Raw genomic sequence first — 23,804 nt, 5'->3', positions numbered from 1 at the left:
CGGAAGCGCCTGCTGGTGGGTTTCCCCGGGAGCCCTCCCCCTAGAGGAGGGAGGGCCGCGCGCGCAGGGTGGCCGGGTGACACGTGGGTGGGAGCTAATCCGCCAGGGCTCGGCCGAGCGAAGTGCGGGTGGTCTCGGGAGAGCGGCTGAGTAATGCCCCGTGGACACCCGCCGGATAAAGGAGGAGGGCGAAGCAAAGTGACCGGCCCAGGGCCAGGCGGTGGCGACCCCGTGCAGGCGCAGAGCCGTGTATTGGCCGTGATCGGAGGCGGAGCACGAGGGGAAGGGGCCACGGGCTCGGGGAAGAGGTGACGGCTCACACCACGGGGAGGGGACGGGTGGTCACCAAATGGCTCTGCTGCGGGGGCCGCCGGGCCCGAGAACGCGTGTGATGTAGGCGACACGGAGCCCCCAAGCACGGTGGCTGCAACGAGAGGGACGGGTGTCGTTTCTTGTTCACGTGAAGGGCGTGCAGAGGTCCGCGGCCCAGACTGGGTGGTCACAGGGAGGCGCGCTCGGCGGAGAGCCCCTGGGCCCGCAGGTCCCCCTGCTGAGTGCGGCTGCGCCTGGGGGCCGGTGCGTCGATGCCCCCGCTGTCCCGCTGGCAAATGTATACGCGCCCGGATGCGCCTGCGTGGAAAATCCAGCACCTGTGCGTAGGCTCTGCAAACACACACGAAGGCGACGTCGAGGGTCCCCGTGGAGTCTAGGCAGTGCTCTTCCAAGGGGAACGAGTCTCTGAAGCTCCACAAGCTGCCAGTCCCCGTCCTCCGGTGGCCGGACGCCACGGGTCACACAGAGGCTCACGGGAGGAGCTGGGGAGTGTGGACTCCAGATCTTGCGCTGCGGACACGGCCGGGGCCCCCTCCCCTGATGCCCACGGAGCTGCTGGCACATCCCTGAACCCACAGGGCCTCTGAGGCCTCTGCTCTTCGAACAAGCATGTCCGTCTGTCTCAAATGTCATTCTGTCCCAAGCACTTAGATAGCGCCCGCCCGCTCATTCCCTTTACGGAACGGACACGACCACGAGACAAAACTGGTCCAGGAAAGCTGGCGGCCAACAAATGGTGAACAAAAAATACCATTAGCTGCTAAACCCAAGTGAATGAAGTAAGCATAGGTTCCGCGCAAGTACAGTTTTCCCCAGAAATGTAAGAATGGCTCAATCTTATCCAAAGATGTCTATCGCTATAATTCGAGAATGAACGGTAATAGCCATATGGTCATCACCGCTCCCTTAGTATTTTTAACATAAAATACGAAATGTCAAAAATTTAATAACAGTAACCTACCCCAAACCCAATACAAATATCATACTTAATGGTGGCACATTGGACATGTTTCCATGTACACTCAGATCCACGGTAAGCACATACACTACACTCTCATGATCACAATCAGACGTTGAAGTAGAGGGCTTAGCCATGTACTAAAAGGAGAAAAACAAGCAGTATAGAAATGTTTTTACCTGGCACTATGCCTCCGTATTTAGGTTAAATTTCTCCCACTATAAAAAAAAATTAATGTTTTTTTAGTTTGAGAGAGAGATAGAGAGTCAGAGCATGACTGGGGGAGGGGCAGAGAGAGAGGGAGACACAGAATTCGAAGCAGGCTCCAGGCTCCGAGCTGCCAGCACAGAGCTGGAGGTGGGGCTTGAACCCACAGGCCCTGAGACCATGAGCTGAAGTTGTAAGTTTAACCGACGGTGCCACCCAGATGCCCCGTCCCTCCCATTGTAAGACACTTTAAAGTGTTGACTCAGAAATATTTTAAATGCTTTTCAAGCGTATGCCCTGCCAATCTGAACATTTCAGTGGCAAAATTAAGGAAGGAAGAGGAGAGGGAAAAGAATCTGGATCATGAAAATATATAATCAACAAGTCCTGAAGCCGGCAGCTGCCTTCAGATTACGCGCTTATCTCGAGTCACCCTAGAGCCACATGTCAGGGAGGAGACGAGGCACTGGGTCTCCGGAAGATAGGACTCAAATGAGGAGCTTCAGAAGAGAGTTACCCCAAAGGAACTATAGAACTAGGAAAACAGATCCACTCTGCACAAGAAATCGTGTGTGTGTCAGTATTGGGTCTGCTTGGAGAAAAACATATAAAGAGAAGTTTCTCCTCAGAATTAGAGACTCTCTTACGACTTTGGGGTTTATATTGCCACTACTGGTTTATTCCAGCAAAGTCCAATACAAGAAAGAAATGTTCAGCAGTAATAGATTGTTTTTACCCTGTAGAGAGCTGGAAAAACAAAGGAAGATGCTCCCCGAAGGCATACACCCTCTGAAAACTAATCAAGGAAACCTCGCTAATATGCAATTATGCCCCACTACTGCAGGTGAAGAAGTTTCAGTTACGGTCCCGACAGAAACATCCTCGATGGGAGGGAATCATCAGTTCCCGGCCGGCAGGGAAAGGTGGCCACTGCGGCTCCTACAAGAAACCCACCATCCCTGCAACTCAGCCCATGAGCATCCTCTGAATCCCTGCTGTTCTCCGGTGGACCCTCCTTCAGAACAGCCCACACACTTCCTCCTTCTTCACCATAAAATAACATTCCTTCCCCTTCGTTTATGGCACTCGCCTGTGGTTTTGCTGTATCTTGAGTTCCAATACTCTGAATATGCCCATTTTTAAAGTTTTATTTTGAAGGTCAACAGCCCTCAACTCAGGAGCCATAGGATCTCTTAGGTGGGGGTGCCTGGGTGGCTCCATTGGTTGAGCATCCGACTTTGGCTCAGGTCATGATGTTGCATTTCATGAGTTCAAGCCCCTCATTGGCTCAATGCTGTCAGTTCAGAGCCTGCTTTGGATCCTCTGTCCCCATCTCTCTCTGCCCCTCCCCTGCTCTCTCACACACACACACACACACACACACACTCTCTCTCTCTCTCTCTCTGTCTCTCTCAAAAATAATAAAACATTAAAGAAAAAAAAAGAATCTCCCAGGTGTTACCTCATCATTATCTGCTAAAATATCAAAAGTTACCAAACACACACACACAAAAACCAAGAAACAATAGGTCGAAGTAGCCCACCAAACACTGGGTATAATCTAGACCATAATACAAATTTGCTTAAAGATACAAAAGAGCATTAAAAAAAAGCTATAAAAGCATTAAAAAACATGAGGAAAGAACAAGATACAGGGAAAAAACATCAGTGGGCCTCACACACACACACGAGAAAGAGAAGGAAGGAGGAAAGAAAGAAACTAAAGAGAACTTCTAGAAATGAGAAATCTAACCACAGAATACAAAACCTTGAGGGATCAACAACAGATCACATATAATGAAGACAGAATCAACAAGTGGAAATCAACTAACAAATGATCACAATGCAGTCCAGAGATGGAGATCAAAGATACAAAGAAAAGCCTAGAAGATGTGGGAAAGAGGAGACTGTCTAATACAGAAGTAGGCAGATCTCAAGAAAGGGTCATAGAGACGGGACACCGGCAATATTCAAAGAAAGAGGAACAGGTGAGTTTTCAACAGTGATGTAACAGAGACATACTGCAATCGATCCCAACGGATCTGCACTGAGACACATTCAGGGTAAAATTTCAGGATTTCAAAGCCACGGTGAAGTATTAAAAGCTGCCAGGGAGAAAAGATAGGCCCAAAAAAGAAGAGCTATTCCACTTATGTAGACCCCAACTTCAGTATGGAAGACGGAAGATGAGGCATTATTACCTTGAAGGAAAGAAAATAACTAGAAATTAGTGTGGAATTGAATAAAGATATTTTCTGGTTTTTAAAATTTTTTTAACATTTATTCCTTTTTGAGAGAGAAAGAGAGACAGAGCGTGATCGAGGGAGGGGCAGTGAGTGAGGGAGACACAGAATCTGAAGCAGGCCCCAGGCTCTGAGCCATCAGCACAGAGCCCGACTCGGGGCTTGAACTCACTGACTGTGAGATCATGACCGAGCCGAAGGTGGATGCTTAATCGACTGAGCCATCCAGGCACCCCAAAGATATTTTATGATAAAACAACGACAACAACAACAATCCTGAAGTGGTTCACCACTGATCAATCATTACTAAAGGAACTCCCAAGAAACATTCTTTTTTTTTAATTTTTTTAAATTTTTTTTTTAAATTTATTTTTGAGACAGAGAGAGACAGAGCATGAGCAGGGGAGGGGCAGAGAGAGAGAGAGAGGGAGACACAGAATCCGAAGCAGGCTCCAGGCTCTGATCTGTCAGCACAGAGCCTGACGCGGGGCTCGAACTCACAGACTGTGAGATCATGACCTGAGCTGAAGTCAGATGCTCAACCGACTGAGTCACCCAGGCGCCCCAGCAAGAAACGTTCTTTAAGGGGCAGGGTGGTGGTGGTGTGATAATAATACCTGACACAAAGGTAGAGTCATCAACAAAGAATGATATTAATATGTGGTGCTGTGGACTGACGTTCGTGCCTGGAAAATTCATACATTGACGTCCTCATGTCAAACGTGACTCTACTTGGATTAAGGAAGTAATTAAGGCTACATGAGGTGGGGCCCTGAGCCAAAAGCATGAGCATCCTTAGAAGAGGAGACAGCAGACCGCTGTCTCCCTGCCACCAGAACTCGAATTTGCTGGCACCGTGACTTCAGACTCCAGCCTCCAGATCTGTGAGAAACAAATCTCTGTTGTTCGAGCCACTCCGTCTTCGTTTTGCTGAAGCAACACGAGAGGACTCAGACACGTGGATAAATCAGAGCAACCTCTGATGAGACGGCGCGGCAATCATTCCTTCTTAGGAAGGTTAAAGAAAATAAGACAGAGACAACTGGATACAAATGGCATAAACGGCGGGAGGGAAGTGATAAAAGCTGACGTGTTTAATTTGGTTTTTGCTTAATTTACCAACAGGTTAGAGGTCTCGATAGAATTTAGACGAAATTCATACAATTTTTACAAAAGACCCCCGCCGCCAACGTTTAAGTATATAAAAGATCCTAGGAAAACAAGCTGCCAGACTGGCCTTCAGGCCGCCAACCCCTACAGGAGGGAAACACGATTAGGCGGGGGAGCTTCCACTCCTAGCGCTGGAGTTACAGTGAAGTTGGGGTGAATACAAATTAAAAGCTCCAGGGAGTGGGTGGCCCTATGGAGCTCCTAAAAGATTCCCGGGGAAGGGCCGAATCTGGGGCCGGGCCAGGCCCACACCCCGTGAGGGGTGTCTCTGGCTGGGGTCTGGGGGTGGGGGGCGCGATTACACTAGTCGCGACGCCGGAAGAACTGCAAATCAGGACGGCAGTGGCGGAGAAGAGGCCTCCACCAAGCGAAACAGCGCCCCCAACCCGGAAGCCACCGAACCGGAAGTCGCGAGGAGCAAGCCGGAAGTGCACCGGCAGGAGCCTGCCGCGTCCGGCGCCCCTAGCGGCGGAGCCTCGCATGGCGGCACCGGGGAGGGGAAGCCGGGCGTGCGGGGGAGGGGCCGGGGCGGGGGGTGGGGCGCGTTTGGGAGCTCGTGGGGCTGAGCTGTTTTTAGTAATTGGCACACGGTGCGAACAGTAAACAAAGGAAGGCTGGTAGAGCTTCTAGAGTCCGAGGTGATGCCAACCCAAGAAGCATTGCCATAATGGAGAGCTTTTCCCAACTGGGAAGGGCGGCTCCAACGGGCCGCCAGAACTCTAAATTTGTAGGCATCCGTTCACGTGGCCTCAACATCTCTGAAGCGAACAGTAACAGAAAGAAAAGATGTGGTGGTAGATTTCAGGGCTCCTCCCCGTGTATGATAAAACAAGCCAGCAAATTAATAGAGAGACCCTCTGAACATCAGGATTAACAATCTCAGTGGAATGCCATAGAGAGCCCTGCATCCAACAGCTGAAAAGTTTGTTTTTCAAGTGGACATGAAATGTTTACCAAGTTTTTGTCCCCTGTGTTGGGTGTTCAGCAATTCTCAACAATTTCAGGGGATTGAACCCATCTTGAGTGGGTTTTCCACCATAGTGAAATTGAGTAAGGAAAACTAATAACGAAAATCAAAATATCCCCAAGTCTTTGGAAATGAAGCAGTAAATTTCTAAATATCCTAAGATGAAAGAAAGAAAGAAAGAAAGAAAGAAAGAAAGAAAGAAAGAAAGAAATACGATGGAAGTTAGAACATATTTATATTAAATTCAATGTGTACATTATGTGAAAGTGGAAAAAGGGAAACTTTATTTAGAATGCGGGGGTGGGGGGGAGGCCAGCTTGGAGTGCTCGCTCACCACCTCCCCCTCCTCGTCCACTGCAGATTCTCCAGCAGAGGAACCCACACCTTGCAGGCGGATATAGCTTCACTCCGCCAGGCGAGACAGAAGGTTCCCTCACGAACGACCCAGCCAATGAGCAGCCACTAGGCATCCAGTTTAGTCCAATGGACTTCTGTTTTGGGGAGCCCCCCCCATCCCCAGCTCCCCCTTTCCTCCATAAAAGAGCCTTCCAATGCTTTTGACCTAGCTTGCTTGTCCTGGATTGCAATTTTTTGCTATTCTCAAATAAGCCCTCCTTTTTTTTTAATTAAAAAAAAGTTTTTAATGTTTATTTATTTTTGAGAGAGAGAGAGTGCACAAGCAGGGAGGGACAGAGACAGAGGGAGACACAGAATCCGAGGCAGGCTCCAGGCTCCGAGCTGTCAGCACACGGCCCCACATGGTCCATATCGGGAATGAAAACGATGGGATGTCCACTGATCCTACAAACATTAGAAAGATTTGGAAAAGGATACCTTCCAGGGCCCCGGCCAAGTGCTCGCAGCTTGACACTATGGCACAACCCGTGGCAGGAACAATGGATAAATTGGACTTCCCCACAATTAAAATGTTTTGCTTTGCTAAAGACCCTGTGAAGACGATGGGAAGATGAGGTACAGACGCGGAGGCCGTCTCTGCAGGCCACAGAATCCTACAAAGAAGTATCGTCTACAGTCTAGAGAACTCTCAAAACTCTGCATTCGAAAGACGAAAATGCAATTAGAAAATGGACCAGAACACACGAACAGACATTTCACCAAAAAGCACTCAGAGATGCTCAACATCTGGGGCATCTGGGGGCGCCCGGGTGGCTCAGTTGGTTGAGCGTCCGACTTTGGCCCAGGTCATGACCTCATGGCTCGAAGGCTTGTGGGTTCGAGCCCTGCATCGGGCTCTGTGCCGACAGCTCGGAGCCTGGAGCCTGCTTCGGATTCTGTGTCTCCCTCTCTCTCTGCCCCTCCCCCGCTCATGCTGTCTCTCTCTCTCTCTCTCTCTCAAAAATGAATAAACATTTAAAAAAAAAAAGATGTTCAGCATCACCGTCCGTAGTGGAAATGCAAATTGAGCGTTAGTCACAATGAGATGTCACCTGTCAGGAAGGCCACAATAAAAAAATAGAGACCACACCACATGCCGGTGAGGACGCAGAGAAACTGGGCTGCCCACACGCGGCTGGCGAGGATGTCGAGCGGTCAGTCACAAAGGAACACGGTCCGGCAGCTTCTTCTAAAGCCGAACACGCAAGCTCCGCATGGCCCAGCTGTCGCTGGAGGGCGCTTCTCCCGGCGATGAAGACATGTGCCCGTGCAAACACCCCCGCAGCCTCGTACAAAACAGTCAGGGCTGGGAACAACCTAGATGCCCTTGGGCGGGCGAGCGCGGACACCGGCCGGGCTCCGTCCACGCCGTGGAACACTTCTCAGCAATCAAAGGGACCAACTAGTGACACGGGCAACAGCCTGAACGAAACCCGAGGGAATCAGGCCAAGTGAGAAGAAGTCAAGCCTCCCTTCATATGACAGCGTTCCATGTGTATACTATTTCCCCAAACGGCACAGGCTTTGTCACACCATCCAGAAAAACCCAGAGCTTTTTGTGGGGAACCCTTAGGGCGGACCCCTGAGGGGTGGAAAGGCAGTGGCTTCTCTGTGGCAGGTGATGATGATGATGAATGAATGAGTGAAGGAAAGAATGATATGTGGTGAGCTCTCATTCCTCACTCACGCCCCCATCTTTTTTTTTTTTATTTTATTTTGAATGTTTATTTTTATTTCTGAGACAGAGAGAGAGAGGGGGAGACAGAGTGGGAGTGGGAGAGGGGCAGAGAGAGAGGGAGACACGGGATCCGAAGCAGGCTCCAGGCTCCGAGCTGTCGGCACAGAGCCCGACGCCGGGCTCGAACCCACGGACCGCGAAATCATGACCCGAGCCGAAGTCGGCCGCTTAACCGACGGAGCCCCGACTCACATCCCATCCTGCAGGTAAGGAAATGAGAGCACGGACAAATGAGTATTTCAAACTTGCCACAAGGGTAAAAGCCAAGTCAGACACCTCCCTTCTCTTCAGGACACTTTATAGAAAAAGGACATGGTTAGGTCAGCTCCACTGCCCTCCTGCTGGGAAGCTCCTGGTCTCGTCAGGTGCACGGGAGGTGCGTGCGGTGCTTCGGAAGGAGCAGAGAAAGCAGGCGGGACCGGGTAGAACGTTCTGTGGCAGGTCAGTGCTGGCTCCTGTCTCTGTCAGAGCCTCACGGCTGGCTCTGGGCTCTTCTCTATGGCAAACGGAGGGAGACGGGGCTGTGGTCATCCCCACGGGGCCACTTAGACAAGTGGAACTTACGAGACACGTCTGGTTTTCAGGCAGACGAACCACTTTCCCTGAGAAGTCCAGATAACCTAAATATTGTTGGTTTGCGTGGAGTTGGGGAAACGGGACGAGGAAAACTTTTGTGATCCAAAGACACACTTCTCAGACTTTGCTGGGCACCGCACTCCACGCGGGGCCAGTTAAGATGCCACCAGTCCCTTGCCCTAGGTGGCCGCTGAGTGCTTAAAAGTCAGTGGCCACGAGTGTGGTAAGGGAGCCAAATTTTATTTAATGTTTTTTATTTATTTTTGAGACAGAGAGAGACAGAGCATGAGCAGCGGAGGGACAGGGAGAGAGAGGGAGACACAGAATCTGAAGCAGGCTCCAGGCTCTGGGCTGTCAGCACAGAGCCCGACGCGGGGCTCAAACTCACGGACTGTGAGATCATGACCTGAGCTGAAGTCGGATGCTTAACTGACTGAGCCACCCAGGCGCCCCAGAGAAGCTGAATTTTAAATGTTCTCTAATTTACAGCCTCGGCGGCCGTGATGTGCTTGGGGGGCTTCTGGTCGGGGGCCCCAGCGTGCAAACAGCCCTAGGCTCCCTGCTGTGGCCCCAGCGCCACCTGCCCGGCCTGCCCTTTCCACTGACCGCTCTGGGTCTGGGCCCAGCCCACCGCACAGCCCCTCTCCCTCCCTTTGCTCCGGCCTCACTTTCCCACTTAATGCTTTCTCTCCGCGTCCTTTCTTCCCTTCTCCCCACTCTGCCTGCTGTTCCTAGCCGGTGGCGACGGCAGACACGCGCCGTGGCGGGGCTACTGTGCGCCCCTTCCCCGCTCGCTGTGCACCCCTTCGGCGGACGGAAATCGGCAGGAGACAAAGTCGCGTCTGGGTTTATCGTGTTGTCGATTGCTTGGACTTCAGAAAATGAGAGAGACCGTTGCCCACGCGGAAGCGATCGTAGCCGTTAGCCTTGTGAGTGGCCCAAGACCGGGGGTTTGACAACCGCGATCGGGAGCCCCCAGGTGGCATCTCTGCGGAGGCAAGTGCCTCTTGCTCTCCAACACGGACACAACTCTCAGTCAGCCGCCCAGGCAGAATGGGCGCCTCGCTCCGGCTGCGAGCAAACGCGTCTGCTGGCCACATGGGACACCCCACAGAGAGTCCGGTGTATTTCCTTATCCTCTGTGACTGGTGCGCCACGCAGCTTTCATGAACGTATAACCGGTAGTAAACTTAGGCCCAGATACAGCCGCACGGTTTTGTGGGTGAGCTGCTTGCTGAACCTTCCGCGCACCCCCGAGGGGCTCCCTCCCTGCCCCCGCGTCTCTCTTTGTCTCGTCTCTGCCTCTCCCTTCTTCCCCCTTTCTCTCTCTCATCTCCCCTCCCTAAGAATCCCTCTCCTTACCCTTGGATCGGTCCTTCCAATTAACGGCATCTGAGATCACAATCTCTGTCACATTTCGACCCTCCTCGGAGGTCACGATGCCTGTGTAGACACACCTTTCCTGGACCGTCTGGGCTCCGAGGGGTCTAGGAGGATGGCCGGGCTTTGCAGGTAACAGAGCACTCTACCCCTGTCTGACTCTCAGGGCCAGCCTGGAGGAAGGCCCCCAAACCCAACTCGGGAGACCGAGGCTCTAAGCCTCGGGGCCACGCACGCCCCACCCCCTCCACCGCCCCAGCTACAACGCGGAGCCAGACTGTGGCCCAGCGCCTGTGGTTCTCGGCCCAGGCCTGCCTCCCCACGGCCGCTGCCAGAGACAGGGCTCCCTTGGTGGGGAGACATCGCGTTCAGCTACCACTTGGGAATGTGTTCCTGGACTCAGTAGCCCAGGGAACATCAAACCACAGACGCAGACAGAAGTCTGGTCTACTGTGCGGATGCCTGCAGCCTGCCCAAGGGTTCCCGCGACAACTGAGGTCCTCATTATCATTGCCACAGCTGTTGGTTGATCGACCCCAGGCCGGCTACCGAGGGTGCCAGGTTTGAGCTCCCCTAGAAGCAGCCCCTGAGCTGAGGATCGGAGAGCAAGTGACTCATTCAGGCCACGAAGGGCCATCTCTAGGGGACACGGGAGAGAGAAGGCATCGTCCAGCCAGTCACCCCTGCAGGCCACGGGCTTCATCCCAGGGGAATCGCCTGGTGTTTGCGTAGATCCCTCACCCCGGAGCCGTCCCACCCGGGTGAAGGAGTGAGGTGGATGGACTCCTCAACCCCAGCTGTCATTGCTGGGGGCCTTGGGGACTGAAGGGGGCACCAATTTGCTGGCGTTGCTAAGATCCAGGGATGGAGGCCAAGAGCGAGCCCCGGGCCAGGAAGTCCGGTGTCAGCCCTGGAAACCGCGCACGAGGCAGAGGGTACAGGTGAGCACGGATGGTGCCCGTTGGCATCATCTCATTAGATGCGCATCGGTGCCTTTCAAGGTTGGCCACCTGGAGGTCCCTGTGGTGAAGACGAGGGAAGCGAGGCAGGAAGCTTGCCCGAGGCCTCGCTGCCGGGAGGACCCAGCCAGGTGTGGGAGCCTCGCCGGCACTCGATGCCCCCGATGCCCCCGGGGCCCACCTTCCCGTGAAAACCACTGGCCCTCCCACTCCCAGCTGAGGCCGCGTGGGCCAAAGCCAGGCACGGTGCCCAAGACACGGGAGACAGGAGAGGTGTTTGTGGACTGAACGAATGACTGCATGACCAGTGGGGGGGACGGGGGACCCTCCCATCTCCAGCTGGACAAGTCCTCTCTCACTTGGCTCCTGTTTGCAGACCGAGGGTCCAGGTGGCTGAGGCACCAAGCCCCTGTCTGCCCACCGGCCGGGCTTCTGGAGCACGGCCAACAAGGTGGTGCCACCAGCAGGGCGTCCCCGCCTCCAGGCCAGCCAGCTGGCCTCTCCGGGTCCCAGACACGATCCTGCCACAGCGACACAGGGCCTTTCAGGTGGCAGGTGCCAGGCTGGGCCCGGCAGATGCTCCCTTCCTGTAGAGGGGCCTCGGCGGACGCACAAACAGGGTAGCGTGGAGAACGAGGTAGAGGGGGAACCTGGGCTCGTCTGCGCAGGGCTTTGGGAATGGAGGGTCGCGGAGCAGCGCTGGGGACGCGACGTACCCCTTCAAAGCCACCTCGCCTGGTGCCCGCCCGGCTGGGGGAAAGGTGGCCGTGGCCGCCCCGCCCGGACCCTGACCTACCTGGCAAAAGGGTGTGAGCTCGAGGTCTGGACCCGGCGAGGAAGGCCCAGGCTCCCCCGTCAGCGTGGCCTCGGCCGTCCCCTGCTGTCTCCCGGTGAGGAGAGTGGCCCCGAAGTCACCCTGCTCCACGGCCGTCTGGCAGCCTCGCTCTCTGGAGCCCTAGAAGCCTCCTGGGTCCCTTCTCCTGTTGCACGGGGCCCTCCCGGCCCTTCTGTGGTCTGTCCCCTTTCACCCCCGTCTTCCCAATAGCTTGAAGCAACCCCACGCCTTGGAGCCCCGACCTTACCACCCTCCTCTTCACCGGCACATCGTCTCCTGATTCCGGGCTGTTCCAGACGCGTCACACACTTTATCCCCTTCCATTTTCACCCCGGGGGAGGACACCATCACCACCAGCTTACGACAGGATGTCAAGCTGGAGAAGGAGAGGCCACCCAGCCAAGACCAGGCCAGCCGGTCCGCAGACCCCAGAGCCCGGCCTCCCCGACACAGCGCAGCAGCCTCTGTGGGGAAGGGGCCGCAGCCCCCTGGGCTCCCCGGCGCGTCCTCCCTCCGGCCCTCCCGTGGCGCTCTCGGCCAGTCCTGTGCGAAGCCCCGGCGCGCCCAGGCCCCGCCACCTGGGAAGGAGAGCCAGCCCCGTGACAGGCCGAGGCCCTGCCCAGCGACGCCCCATGACGGCCGAGAAGCTGGGCCAGGCCGGGGGCCTGTGAGCACGTGTGCACATGCGTGTGAGTGGGGTGGGTCAGGGCACACGTGCACGTGTGCGTGTGAGCCCGCGTGCATGCACGGCAGGGCAGCGCGGGGCAGGCAGGGGCGTGGGCCGCTTCTCGGCGGTGCGTGAGTTCACACCCGGCTGAGGCCCGAAAGGGTGGTGGGAGGGAGTCGGAGCGGCCAAGGCTGCCCTCGTGCAGCCGGGAGGGCGGAGGATGCTGTGAGATGCCGGCGAGGCCCCGGCTTCCCGCTCGTCGCCCTTGGCTGGAGCATCGTCCACTCTGCTCTCTGGGGCTTGAAGGAGGCCTGGGGGTGCGGCCTCAGTGGCGGGAGGATGCTGGCCGAGTCAGGGCTCAGGTCCGTGCCGCAGGCCTCTGCCCGGCTTCCCGCTGCCACTCTGTGTTGCCAGTAGGAGGCGGTAGATGGAGCTGGATGCCGGAGGGCAGGAGCTGTTCCTGCTGCTGGCCGTCTGCAGACAGCAAGGTGGAGTCACTCGGGTCCAGCGGGGGCCCGTGTCAAGCAGCGACACAGGCAGTGAAGGACACCGCCGCTACGAGATCTCGGCCAGACCAGCATCAGCGGACACCCCGGAACTGACGACAAGCAGAAGCAGAGGAGGTCCGCTGGGGCCCCGGGACCAACTAAACCCCCTTCAAAGGGGCAGACTTTTGCAGCAAACCGTCAGACTCTTCAGACACGACCCCTCTATGTGTGACCACCTCAAAAGGGCAGCTGCGGCCGAGGCCTCTGCCCGACCGGTCTCCGAACAGCCCCGAGACCCTTCAGGGCTTGAACGTGATGAGCAGTGAGTGCCGAGAGCTGGCTCGGACGGGACCGAGGCTTCCTCTCCACTGTGCGCCCGCAGACTGACGTGGCGTTTGACCCCCTTCCGTTGCCTGGTCTGTCGTGTGGCCTGTCTCGTGTTCTGCTCCAGGTGCCGTGGAAGAAGCCAAGTTAATCACGTGGGGAAGTGTCCCTGAGTTTGGAACCCAGAACCTGCTCTATGATGGCGTCAGCCTTGTTGGGTGACTGAATAAAGCCGTCACTGTGGAAAGACACAACCCGTGTGTGCGCCTTCACAGCGTGCTCATGACACGATCCCTGGGCACCAGGATGATGGAACATAGAATTCCACGGCCAGCCCCTGCCCAGAGAGTGCCGTGACTTCCGAATCAAGTTGCTGGGACAGAACTCAAGAGCACCCTGAGAGGGAGAGGCACACGCTCCCTGAGACGGCCTCCTGGTCCGCCTCGGCCCCTGCCCCAGCCAGCGAGCGCCCGTGCACTCTTCCTGGCTCACTGCCAGTGCCTTTTTTTCTGGGAAGCTGGCTGTGGGGCCCCATCTGCAGGGGAGGGCAGGCCGGGCCGTCAGGTGTGCCCCGCGGAGCGCCGGCAGGGGGCGCATCCTTGTTTATCCAGTTTGCCATCTTGTGGCTCCTGGGAAGTACCAGCTGCCCGGGCTGGCATCGGGCGTCCCTGCATCCTGGCTCCTTGCTGTCCAGACGGGCCAGAACTGGAGCAGCAGACACCCCACCCCCGGGCACCCAGAAGGAATTTCCACCGCCCCGCCACCACCCCCCCCCCCCCACCCCCGTCACAGTCTGACCTCTCAGAGAGGCCATCTGGGGCATGTCCCGACAAGCAGCCCATTGTGCTTGTGCGTGCACTCGCAGAGCACCCCAAACCCTGAGGCTGGGGTCCCTCAGGGTGGATACAGAGAAGCTGGTATTCTCCCTGCGGTAGGAAAGTGGAAGGCAGCGGGGCCAGGGCCAGGGAGGGAAGAGGCCAGAATGACTCAAAACACCAAACTTTCTGCTCAGAGCACTCAGTCTCACCAGCCGGCCCCCTCCAGCTGCTGTGAAAGGCCTTTGTGGGGTCCCCTCCGCCCCAGACAAGCCGGCCTTTCTTTGCTTCTTCCCATGCCCTGGTTGCAGGTCCCAAGACCAGAGAAGCTTCTCCTCTCTGTGGCCAGGGCTAGGGCTCAGCCCGTGAAGGGGGTCAAGGCTCAGAGTGTGGCCAGGTTCCGGGCTCAGTATGTGACCGGCGTCAGGGAGCGAGAATGCCTCACCCCTTCACGGAGAGCAAGAAGTCCTGTTCCCTTCAGGACCCTTTTAGCTGCATCGGGAATCAAATCTACCTGAGACAGATGAACCGGAGAAAATCGAATTCCATAGGGAGAATCCACAAAGACACGGAAATTGCAAAGGCGGATGTCACTCTGACCTGAGGAGAAGGGGGTCTGGGATTTCAGAAGGAAAGAATGCGTTTCACGGGGTGATGTTTGGTAATTAGATGTTTGCCTTACCATCCAGATGGGTCACTCAGATAAAACGTATGTCTGCTAATAACCCTCATTTTGGGAAAGACGCCCAATTTACATTCCTCTATGTAGTTAAGGGAGGGGCAAAAGTGCTCGCGAGCCCTCAGGGTCTCAAGTTCCTTTAGCTCAAAATAATCCAGGGGTCAGAGTGATACGAATGGCTGGGGAGGAGGGGGTGGGGACTGTCCTGAACCCCTTCGTCAGGGTCAGGGCTCAGGGCGTGAACATGATGAGGGCTTAGGGCGTGACCAGGGTCGGAGCACAGGAGTCCCCTTTGGCTAATGGAGGCACACGAGCCCCCCTTTCCCGGCCCCTGCCCAACAGGGAGGGGCCTCCGTTCGAATTCTGGGTCCTCTTCCCTTCCTTCCCAGCATGGGAGGGAAGAGGGGTAAGAGGCAGGGTAGAAAGAAGGAGCCAAGGACAGGGTAGGAGAGAGGGAGGGGGCGTCAGGGGCAGGACTCTGCCTCTGGTTCGCGGGGAGGTCTGGGGGTTCCTAACGGGGGCCAAGGTCTTTCCCTGGAAGGTGGGATGAAGTTCTTCTGTCCTGGCAAGTCCACGGCCTCACCTGCTGCCCCAGTTCCCTCACCTGCCTACGCACCTGTGGGACAGGAAGCCCACGTCTCTCTCTCTCAGCCACTCTGAGGAGTGGAGTTCTACGCCAGGAGAGGGAAGCCATGCATCCCTGCCGTCGGGGGTGGGAGTCTGGACCTTAATTGGAGAACACCCAGCTTGTAAAGTTTCAGGAGCCCAATTAGTTCAATGAGGGGGTAGGTCCACCCCCCCCCCACCTCGCTCCGTCCTTGAAGGATGGCTCCCCAGATAGGCAGGCCCTTCCCAGGGCTCCCACCCCTTGAGCTGCAGAACCTCTGCCCCAAAGACTTTTTGAGATGCACGAGGTTCCGCGTTCCCCAGGTGGCCCTATGAGAGGGGAAAGTACTCACAGATCCCCAGGAATACGGACCCCAGTTTGAGCCACGCTGTGCCCGCTGGGGAGGGTGCAGCCCACTTTGCTTGCGTGGCGAGTTTGGGGCCCTGGCGCCCTGGCTCAGCCGGCTCCTCTGCATTGGCTTTTCCTCTAGTTTCAAGGGTCCCCTCCCTTCAGCCCTACTTCAAAATGCAGCTCTCACCTGGTACCTCTCCAGGTAGCGGCCACTGGCATTGATAGAACCAGGCCGGGCACGGGGTGCCCACCACCTGAGCTGGCTGATCTCTCTTAGTGTGGGTCCACCAGCCCACACTCGGCCCCGCATTTCTGTACCCCTGCACCAAGGGCCCGAGCCTGACACTCAGTAGGAATCAGAGCTGTGGAACCAACGATCGTCTGTGACCTGGGACAGGGGGATCCCAGAGTCCCAGGCTCCCTCCCCACCCACAGCTGTCCAGCCGCACACTCAGACAAGCACAGAGGCCCAGGCGGCGTTACCTGGGGCCTGGGGGTGCCACAAAGGTGACAAGCAGGTCTGAGTTCAGTGAGAGGAGGGGCTGGCCGTGGTCGGCGTCACCCAAAGACCGCTGGCAGCTGGCACTTGTAGGGAGGGGATCCCCCTCCCTGGAACGCAGACTGGGCCCTGCTAGAAAACTAGAGGGTGCTATTGGCCGTTGGGCGCTCACCCGGCGTCTCCCCGCTGGCCTCTGAGCTGGATCTAGGGCCAGCCACCTGCCTTACGCTCTGATATCCTGGTACCAGTCTGGGCTCTATAGCACCCTTCCCAGTCCTGTAACCCTCGCAGCAGAGGAGAGAACTTTCTCAGGCCTGAGGTCTGGATGAAGTGAAATCTGGCAAGGAGCTCGGTCCTCGGAGTCCGGTCTCTATCTCATGACCGCTTCACGCAGGGCAGGGGTTCAGGCCAAGGAAGCCAGGTGCTGCTGGGCAAAGCCCAGCTAACCGTCACGGGCCACGGCCACAGAAGGTGACCCAGCTCTGATGGCAGATGAAGGTGGGAGGAGTACGGTAGATGCCGTGCAGCGTATTAGAGGGTATGGGAGGCGTGGATGGGGTAGAGTAGACGGGGCGAGATGCACGGAGTCAACCACGGAGTCAACCCCGGGATTGCGCGGGCCTTACCCGTCCCTTCTCAGCACGCTGATGTGCCCTCGTTCCGGACGCAGCGACTGCAGCTCGTGCGTTTGCTGCGCCCTCGCGACACTCTCAGCAGGTTCCTGATAAGGGTGAGCCCACCCCGGTCTTTTGGGGACCGTGGCGGATGGGACCCCACACACCATACCTCTAAAATTGAGAAAGCTCTACACAAAGTTTAAAAACAGCCAATATGAAATATCAGTGTTCCAGGCTCCTTGACGCTTTGCTAGGCGGCGACGGTGTGGAGAGAGCTTGTCCCAGCGCGGATCTGACCCCTGCTGCACCGCCAGGCCCCCACGTCCATGCACGTGGCTCCCGGCCTGTGCACCTGGTTCTAGGGGTGAGCAGCTGGCCCAGCCTCCGTGGGTGACGGAGCAGAGGCCCTGCGGGGGACCTGGGGAAGGACACGGGCTCCAGGCAGGCGCCGCCAGGGCACAGGCAGGAATAGTGGGTCTAAGAATGTTCCGGACAAAGATAATGATTCTGCCTCGGAAGGAAAGGAGGGAAGGGTGTTCCGGGCATCAGGCCGGGCCCGGGTGAGGGCATGGAGGCATGTGGCTTCACTCTGGAGGCCGAGGGGAGGGCGGGGAGGCTGGAGGACACAGGGGAGGCCAGGCGAGGCAGAGCTCTTGGCGGACTGTGACACGGTCGGAACTGCATCTGGAAGGGAGGCTCTGGTCGCTGGGGAGGGGACTCCAGCCGCCAGAAGAGAGAGGCTGGGGGCCCGCGGAAGGGACGCAGTGGAGACACCAGGAGGTGTGAGCTCCAACCTTCAGCCTCTGGAACCCTAGCCAGACCCCAAAACAGCAACTGGGGGCAACCCGCTGTGCCCAGGCTGGTCCCTGCATCCTCCCAGGGCACCCTTGTCATTCAGGGTCCCCCAAGCCCGGCCTGGAGGCCAATGGGCAGTGGCTCAGTGCCATCTGAGATGCTGGGCCCCTCTGGCCCTGCCCACCCCTGCTCGGTCATCCCTGCAGCCCAGCAGCACCAGCCTCTCCGGGAGCTGGTCAGGGATGCAGGGTCCAGGGCCTCAGACTCAGCATCTTGCCAGGGTCCCTGTGATGTGTGCGCACACAAAAATTGAGACGCACTGGTCCAAAGCCAGGCTTCAGCATGCAGTGTCTCAGTGTCCCCACTCAAATGGGCTTGGCGCCTCCCTGATTGGCCTGGCCTGGCCAGGGGAGAGACACAAGAGAAATGGCTGTGCTTACCCGGAAGACCCAGGCAGGGCTGTGTCCCCCAGGCCCCAAGCGTGGGCTGTCACCCATAGACCATCGAGACCTTCCCTTCTCCCCAGCTGGGCCTGGGGCCTCACGATACCTCGAGGGACCGGGAGGCCAAAGGCTCGGGACAGGGAGGCAGGCAGAGAGAGGGCACAGGTGACCTGAGAGCCCCTGGAGCCCTGGGGGTGGGGCAGAGGGGAGCCCAGGCAGCGTGAGTCAGGCTGGCTCTGCCGTCCCAAGTTCAGCTCCAGCTAAATTACTAGGTCTGACCCGGCGAAGAAGCCAGTCATATAAAGGCACCTGGTGCCGGCCGCTCCCCAGTCCCAGCCGGTGGATGCCCCACGATGAGGCCACTCCTGGTGTTTCTGCTTCTGGCTGCTCTGTGCACTGACCTGGGTAAGAACCACTGACCCGGGTGGGAGGGTTGGGGACAGACCGCTGCTGGGCGTGGCTTCCCCCTGAGGAGTGTGTGTGTGTTTTGCGGGGGGAAACCCGGAGACCTTTGTGTCCCTTTGGGCATAGTTTCTAGTATATCTGCCTCTCGTGGGTGAAAGAGCCGGTGACAGGCCTGAGTCTGCAGAGCTCTGGGCCGACAGGGGGACCAGCCACCAGCCAGGAGGCCAGTGTCCTGTTTTCCTGGACAAAGGGGATTCTTGGGAGGCAGGACTCTCGGTGCTGGAATCAGGGAAATGAGTTGGTCACTCCCACCCCTCTTGCTGGCTGTGTGACCTTGAACGAGAGCACCTGTTGCTTTGGGGCCACCGGAAATGGGGCCCCGGGGAGGGGGTGATCCAGCCTGTGATTAGCAGCTGAATAATTACCACCCAGGGATAATAGCCCCCTCCACATGCCCTGAGTGGAGGTGGGAGAGCTGGGGCCTCCAGCCTGTCTAGGGAACCGCCTGGGGGGAAGGCAGAGACAGAGGCGCCTCGGAGACCAGGCCCATCCCGAGGAGGCCAGAAACACAGATGGAGGGGACACTTGGGCAAAGCTTCGAGGCTGGCTCTGGGGACGGGGCAGGGGACAAGGTGTTTGTCAGAAGAGAGGCTGGCACAACGGTGAGGGGCGGCTGCCCGGAGGCCCCAGTGAGACCTCCCCAGTGTGGAGATCCCCCCACACAGGGACTCTCCGACCCCTGAGGGGGAAACAGAAGCTATGTGAGTTTCTAGTTCAGAGGAAGCTGGGAGTGTCCCCCCCCCCCCCCACCCAACCAGACTCAGTTGCAGACAGGAGCATTTCAACAGCCAGGGGTCACCCCCAGAGATGCCTCTTTTTCCTGGGGGTGTTCCAGAGTCCTATCCTGGGAAGAAAGCCTCTGAGCCTGGGGTCTGTCTGAGCTTGACCTCATCACCCGTGGTTCAGCCACAAGTGTCCCCCCTTCCCCAGGGGAAGGGGTCCCTGATGTCTGCTGAGCCGTGTGTGGAAGATGCTGTCACTCCCCTCCACAGGTGCCGGCTTTGATGTCGGAGCGGGCACACCACAGCCCCCAGGCCTGGCATAGACGTGCCCTTTCTTGCAGCACGTGCCCCTCCACCCTGGTTCTCCCACCTACCCAATGGCCCCTTCGCAGTTCCAGGGGCACCCCCTCCAGGAAACCCTCCCAGATGGCCCCCTCCCTCTATGAAGACACCTGGGCCAGGTGTCCCACAAAGTGTCACTCTATCTCACTCACCCCACTCCATCCCAACCTCAGCTGGCCGCCCCCACCCCCCAGGCAGCCTGCAGGCTCCTCCAGGCCAGGAGCCTTGTCCTGCATCCTTGTGGTCGGGGCCTGGGGCCGGTCACAGTGCACGGGGCGGGGGTCACCAGGGCCTTTTGCTGTGGACTGTCCACTGATCAGTCTGGGGTAGGGGCCGCTGGCAGGCCCCAGGCAGGGAGGGCAGGGCTGTTCCCTCCTGTTAACTAAGCAGCCCTGGGTGCCCACGGTGCGCAAAACCCTCCCAGCCCCCGCTGGCCTCGGGTCCAGGCCGCGGTGCAGGCCGGGAGCCCCAGCACAGGAGGGTGGGGCAGGGGCCAAGAGCCTGTGACTTGTCATCCGGGCAGCCTCAGGCTGTGCTCGGTCCCATCTCACAGGGAGGACTCTGTCGCTCAGAGAGGGGCAGCGGCAGTGAGAAGCAGAGCCCAGATCCCCCCCCCCCCCGAAGTTAACCCTGCTCCGTCCCAGGGCCCCCTCGCTCCTGCTGACCGGGCCTGCCGAGTCTCTAGCCCCGTCCCCAGGGACCGGGAGCACCTCCGGAGGGTGGGGGGGGGGTGGCGGAGGCTCAGAGAGGGCCAGACATGGCCCCCAGGCTCTCCCCAGCCCACGCTGACAGGGGTCCCTGCTTCCTCCCCCCAGCCCGGGCCCTTCACTGTCACGTGTGCTGTGGCCACAAGGACTGCGAGTCTCTGGTGGAGTGCGCCCCAACTGACAAGTACTGTGTGATCACGCAGGCCAGTGAGTACCCCGCACGCACCCCCACAGCCCGGCCAGGGGCCCCCTTGCGGTGCCGGAGGTGGTAGGGACCCGCCCACTCTGCCGGACCCCGCCTCCGTGTTGGTGGGAGGTGGGCTAGGAGCAGCCCAGCGACACCCCGACCCCGACCCCGACCGACACTGACACCGCAGAGCAAGGCCAGATGTGGCCTTCCCGCTTGAGTCAGAGGGAGTCCGCGTGAGAGGTGCGGGAGGAAGCAGGCCGCACAGGGATTCGGCAAGAATGGGCCTGGAGGGAGGCCGGCGCCTGGAGGACAGGACGGGGTACAGGGCTGTGGGGCAGCCCGGCCCATGGCATCATGACAGGACCCACGGCCTCGGCCCCGAGGCCCGTCACCATCACCCTGCCTTTCCCGGCCGCACCTGTAGCCTGCCTCCAGCAGACGACCCCCCCGCCCCCGTGCCCGGACCCCCAGGACAGGCTCCCTCCTTCCTCTGACCTCCCAAGTCCCTCTGTGGGTCTGGTTCTTCCCTGAGCCGTCAAGGGCTGGGCTGGGGCCCCGAGCTCTCGAGTGGTGCTTGATGGTGACCTTGGCAGGCGGGGTCAGGGTGTGGGGGGGGGGGGGCCACAGAAGGTCACATGGTGGGAGTTTGAGCACGGCAGGGAGGTGAGGGGCCCGGTCGCTGTGGTGGCCCCGAGGGGTGGGAAGCCTGACCGGGTCACTAGACAGGGCAGTGGGGAAGTTGGCCTGCAGGGGCAGCAGGCACAGGGTGGGACCCTGAAGTGAGGGGGGGGGGGGGTTGGAAGATGCTGCAGAGACACTGGGTCCCTGAGCGGCCCCGAGAGAGGGGGGAGGCATGTGTGCTGAGGTTAGGCCGCAGGTGGCCCCGCGGGGTCCAGGAGGCAGGAGCGACTGCTTCTGGGAGGGGGTGAGGAGCCCCCTCCCCCCACCGGTCCCTGTCCCCGTTGGTGTCCTGTCTGTGGAGGTCCCGGCAGCACGGCAGATGCCCTGGATGAGCCAGGCAGCCTCGCTGGGGCCCCAGCTCCCTGTGAACCTCGATGATTACAAAGGCCCTCCCACATGGGACGCAGAGCCCCCTTATTACGGGGAGACATGGTGTCTGGCTGGACCCCACCCCTCCTTGGTGCAGGGACGCTGTGAGGAGGCAGCACAAACCCCTCGATGCCTCCCGGACCTGCTCCCGTCAGGCGGAGAAGGACCCTGCCCAAGGACCAGGTCACTTTCTCAGGGCCTAGGGGACGCTCCCCCACTTCTGGCCAAGTCCTGGGCGTGTGGGACACAGGCAGGTCGTGTTCTCTTTCAGTCACCTGGCCGATGGTCCCTGAGCACCGGCTGTGCTCTGCGGCTCTGGCTGTGGCACCAGGAGGGGTGGGTGGGAGGGCTGGGGAGGAGCTGGTCCCAGTGGTCCCCCCCATGCCGGGACACCCCCATGGGTGCCTTTTGCCGCTGAAGCATCAGTTCTCACACCCGGACAGGACCCAACACCCTGAGGGCCCCCGTTCCCTCCCCGGGGTGGGGGCTTCCTTTAGACCCCCATGCCCCCCCCCTTACCCCACCTCCTGTTCGCTCCTCACTGCCCATTTGCTGAGTCTGTCTGTCCACCCGTGTGTCCTGCCAGGCGGTGCTCCCCGAGCGGTCATGGCCCTGGATGACAATGGGGGGGTGCTCCTCAGAGGGAGCCTTGAGCAGAGGCCCCCCGAGTGGGGAGGGTGCTGATGCGTGAGGGGGAACAGGAGGGATCCCGGAGCAGGAACTGGGGGACGGGACCCGCGGCCGCCAAGAGGCCGGTCGGTGGTCACGCCCGTGTGCTCCCAGCATCACCAGCAGGTGGAGGTGTCTCCTGGCCCCCTGCTGGCAATACTGGGGGAGGGGCGGGCCAGGGAGGAGGCGGCCACGCTGGGTCAATGTCCCGGGCAGCACCTGCCCCCATCCTTCCCGTCTCCTCGGCGATAGCTCAGGACAGGGTTCGTGGACACTGCCCTGTTCTGTAATAGCTGAGCGCGGTCGTGACCACTCATCACGTGTGACCGGAGAATTTGCTCCTGGGGCGTCTGGTGTCCCCCCCCCCCCCCGGTGGGCCCACGTGCGGGCGGGGGGACTGTGCACAGAGGTGGGTCCTGAGCGGGTGGGGACCGGCCCCCGACACCCTCCTCGTCCCGCTGCAGCCTGCCTGTCCCTCTGCTCTGCCCGGGCTGGCTACCGCCACCCGGCCACCCCACCCCTGCTCTAACCACCTCCCACTAGAACAGAGCCCCCGGGAGCCTTGGAAGCGTACGGGGCCTGCGGTGCCGGCAGCCCCGGGCCGCGGCGGGCCGCGCGGGGGACGCACAGAGCCCTCCACCCACGGCCCTCGCCCCTCTCTCCACAGCAAACCCTGGTGGCATCCTGGTCATGAAGTCCTGCTCCCCGGTGTGCCCCAACAGCACAATGTCCTCGGACGGCCGCACCCTCTCTGTCTCCTGCTGCCAAGGCAGCCAGTGCAACCGCAACGCGGCCGCGGGCCTGGCGGGCAGCCACGGGGCTCTGTGGCTCAGTGCCTCCGTCAGCCTGCTGTGGGCGCTGCTCCGGGCGGCCTGCTGAGCCCACGCTCCACGGGCGGGCCCGGCTCTCACCCGGCCCCTCGCAGGCCGTCGCCAGCCTGCCCCGCTCCCCGCACTCGGCCACGCAGGCGGGAAGAGTCCCTGTCTCCCTGCTTCCCCCGGGGCCGCCCGGCCCCCTCCTCAGGCTCCCACCCCGGGGCGGGAAGCCCCCCTACCTCAGGGAACCCGCCTCTGAGGGACCCTCGGCCCTCTCCCGGGGTCCCGGCCCCCCGGTCCTCCCTGACACCCTCCACCCCATTGCGGGGCCTCCCACGGGGGCTCCTCCCACTCTGGCCTCGAGTGCCCGGATCCACCACGCACGGGGCAGGCGGGTCAGAGGTCTGGGTGTCCCCTGCACCAGCCACGCCTGTGCTCCCCTGTGCACCGACCCGCCACTCCTTCCACGGCTCGCTCATACCTCAGGGGCGAATTCGCTCCGCACAAGCACCCACCCCCGGGCCTCCTGGGAGCCAGGCACCCCGAGAGAGCCCACAGGGCCACCCCAGGTCAGCACGTGGGATGAGGGCTTCCAGGAGGCCGCCTCGCCCCCACCCCCAGTCCCTGCCAGCGAAGGCAGGCCTGTTCATGGTCCCCTGGCTGCCGCTGTGGGGGCAGAATCCGTGTGGGGCCTGTGTTCTCACTGGGCTGGGGGGCTGGCCCGCCCCCCACCAGAGGCGCCCGCGGCAAGGCCTCCTCCTAGGAGCTCGTGGAGGAGAATAAAGCTGTACATCCTG

The 23,804-nt window shown here is 59.4% G+C and overlaps 1 protein-coding gene across 1 annotated transcript; it reads left to right on the top strand.

Annotated features, from left to right (window-relative positions):
- Window positions 1-18,337: 18,337 nt before the first annotated feature.
- Window positions 18,338-23,804, top strand: LOC121043065 (lymphocyte antigen 6E-like). Its single transcript, XM_040494584.1, has 3 exons — window positions 18,338-18,452; window positions 20,392-20,490; window positions 22,860-23,804. The coding sequence occupies exons 1-3, from the start codon at window positions 18,401-18,403 to the stop codon at window positions 23,069-23,071; spliced, it is 363 nt and encodes a 120-aa protein (XP_040350518.1). The 5' UTR covers window positions 18,338-18,400; the 3' UTR covers window positions 23,072-23,804.

Source organism: Herpailurus yagouaroundi, unplaced genomic scaffold, assembly GCF_014898765.1.
Source record: "Herpailurus yagouaroundi ecotype Mexico unplaced genomic scaffold, PumYag 186, whole genome shotgun sequence".
Taxonomy (NCBI): Eukaryota; Metazoa; Chordata; class Mammalia; order Carnivora; family Felidae; genus Herpailurus; species Herpailurus yagouaroundi.
Note: the sequence above shows the minus strand (reverse complement) of the source record. Positions and strands in the feature narration are given on the sequence as shown.

Excerpts from the sequence above, each read along its gene's own strand:
- LOC121043065 (XM_040494584.1), top strand. The coding sequence starts at position 18,401 with ATGAGGCCACTCCTGGTGTTTCTGCTTCTGGCTGCTCTGTGCACTGAC. Across the intron at positions 18,453-20,391 it reads TGCTCTGTGCACTGACCTGG|CCCGGGCCCTTCACTGTCAC; the intron begins GTAAGAACCACT and ends TCCTCCCCCCAG. Across the intron at positions 20,491-22,859 it reads CTGTGTGATCACGCAGGCCA|CAAACCCTGGTGGCATCCTG; the intron begins GTGAGTACCCCG and ends CTCTCTCCACAG.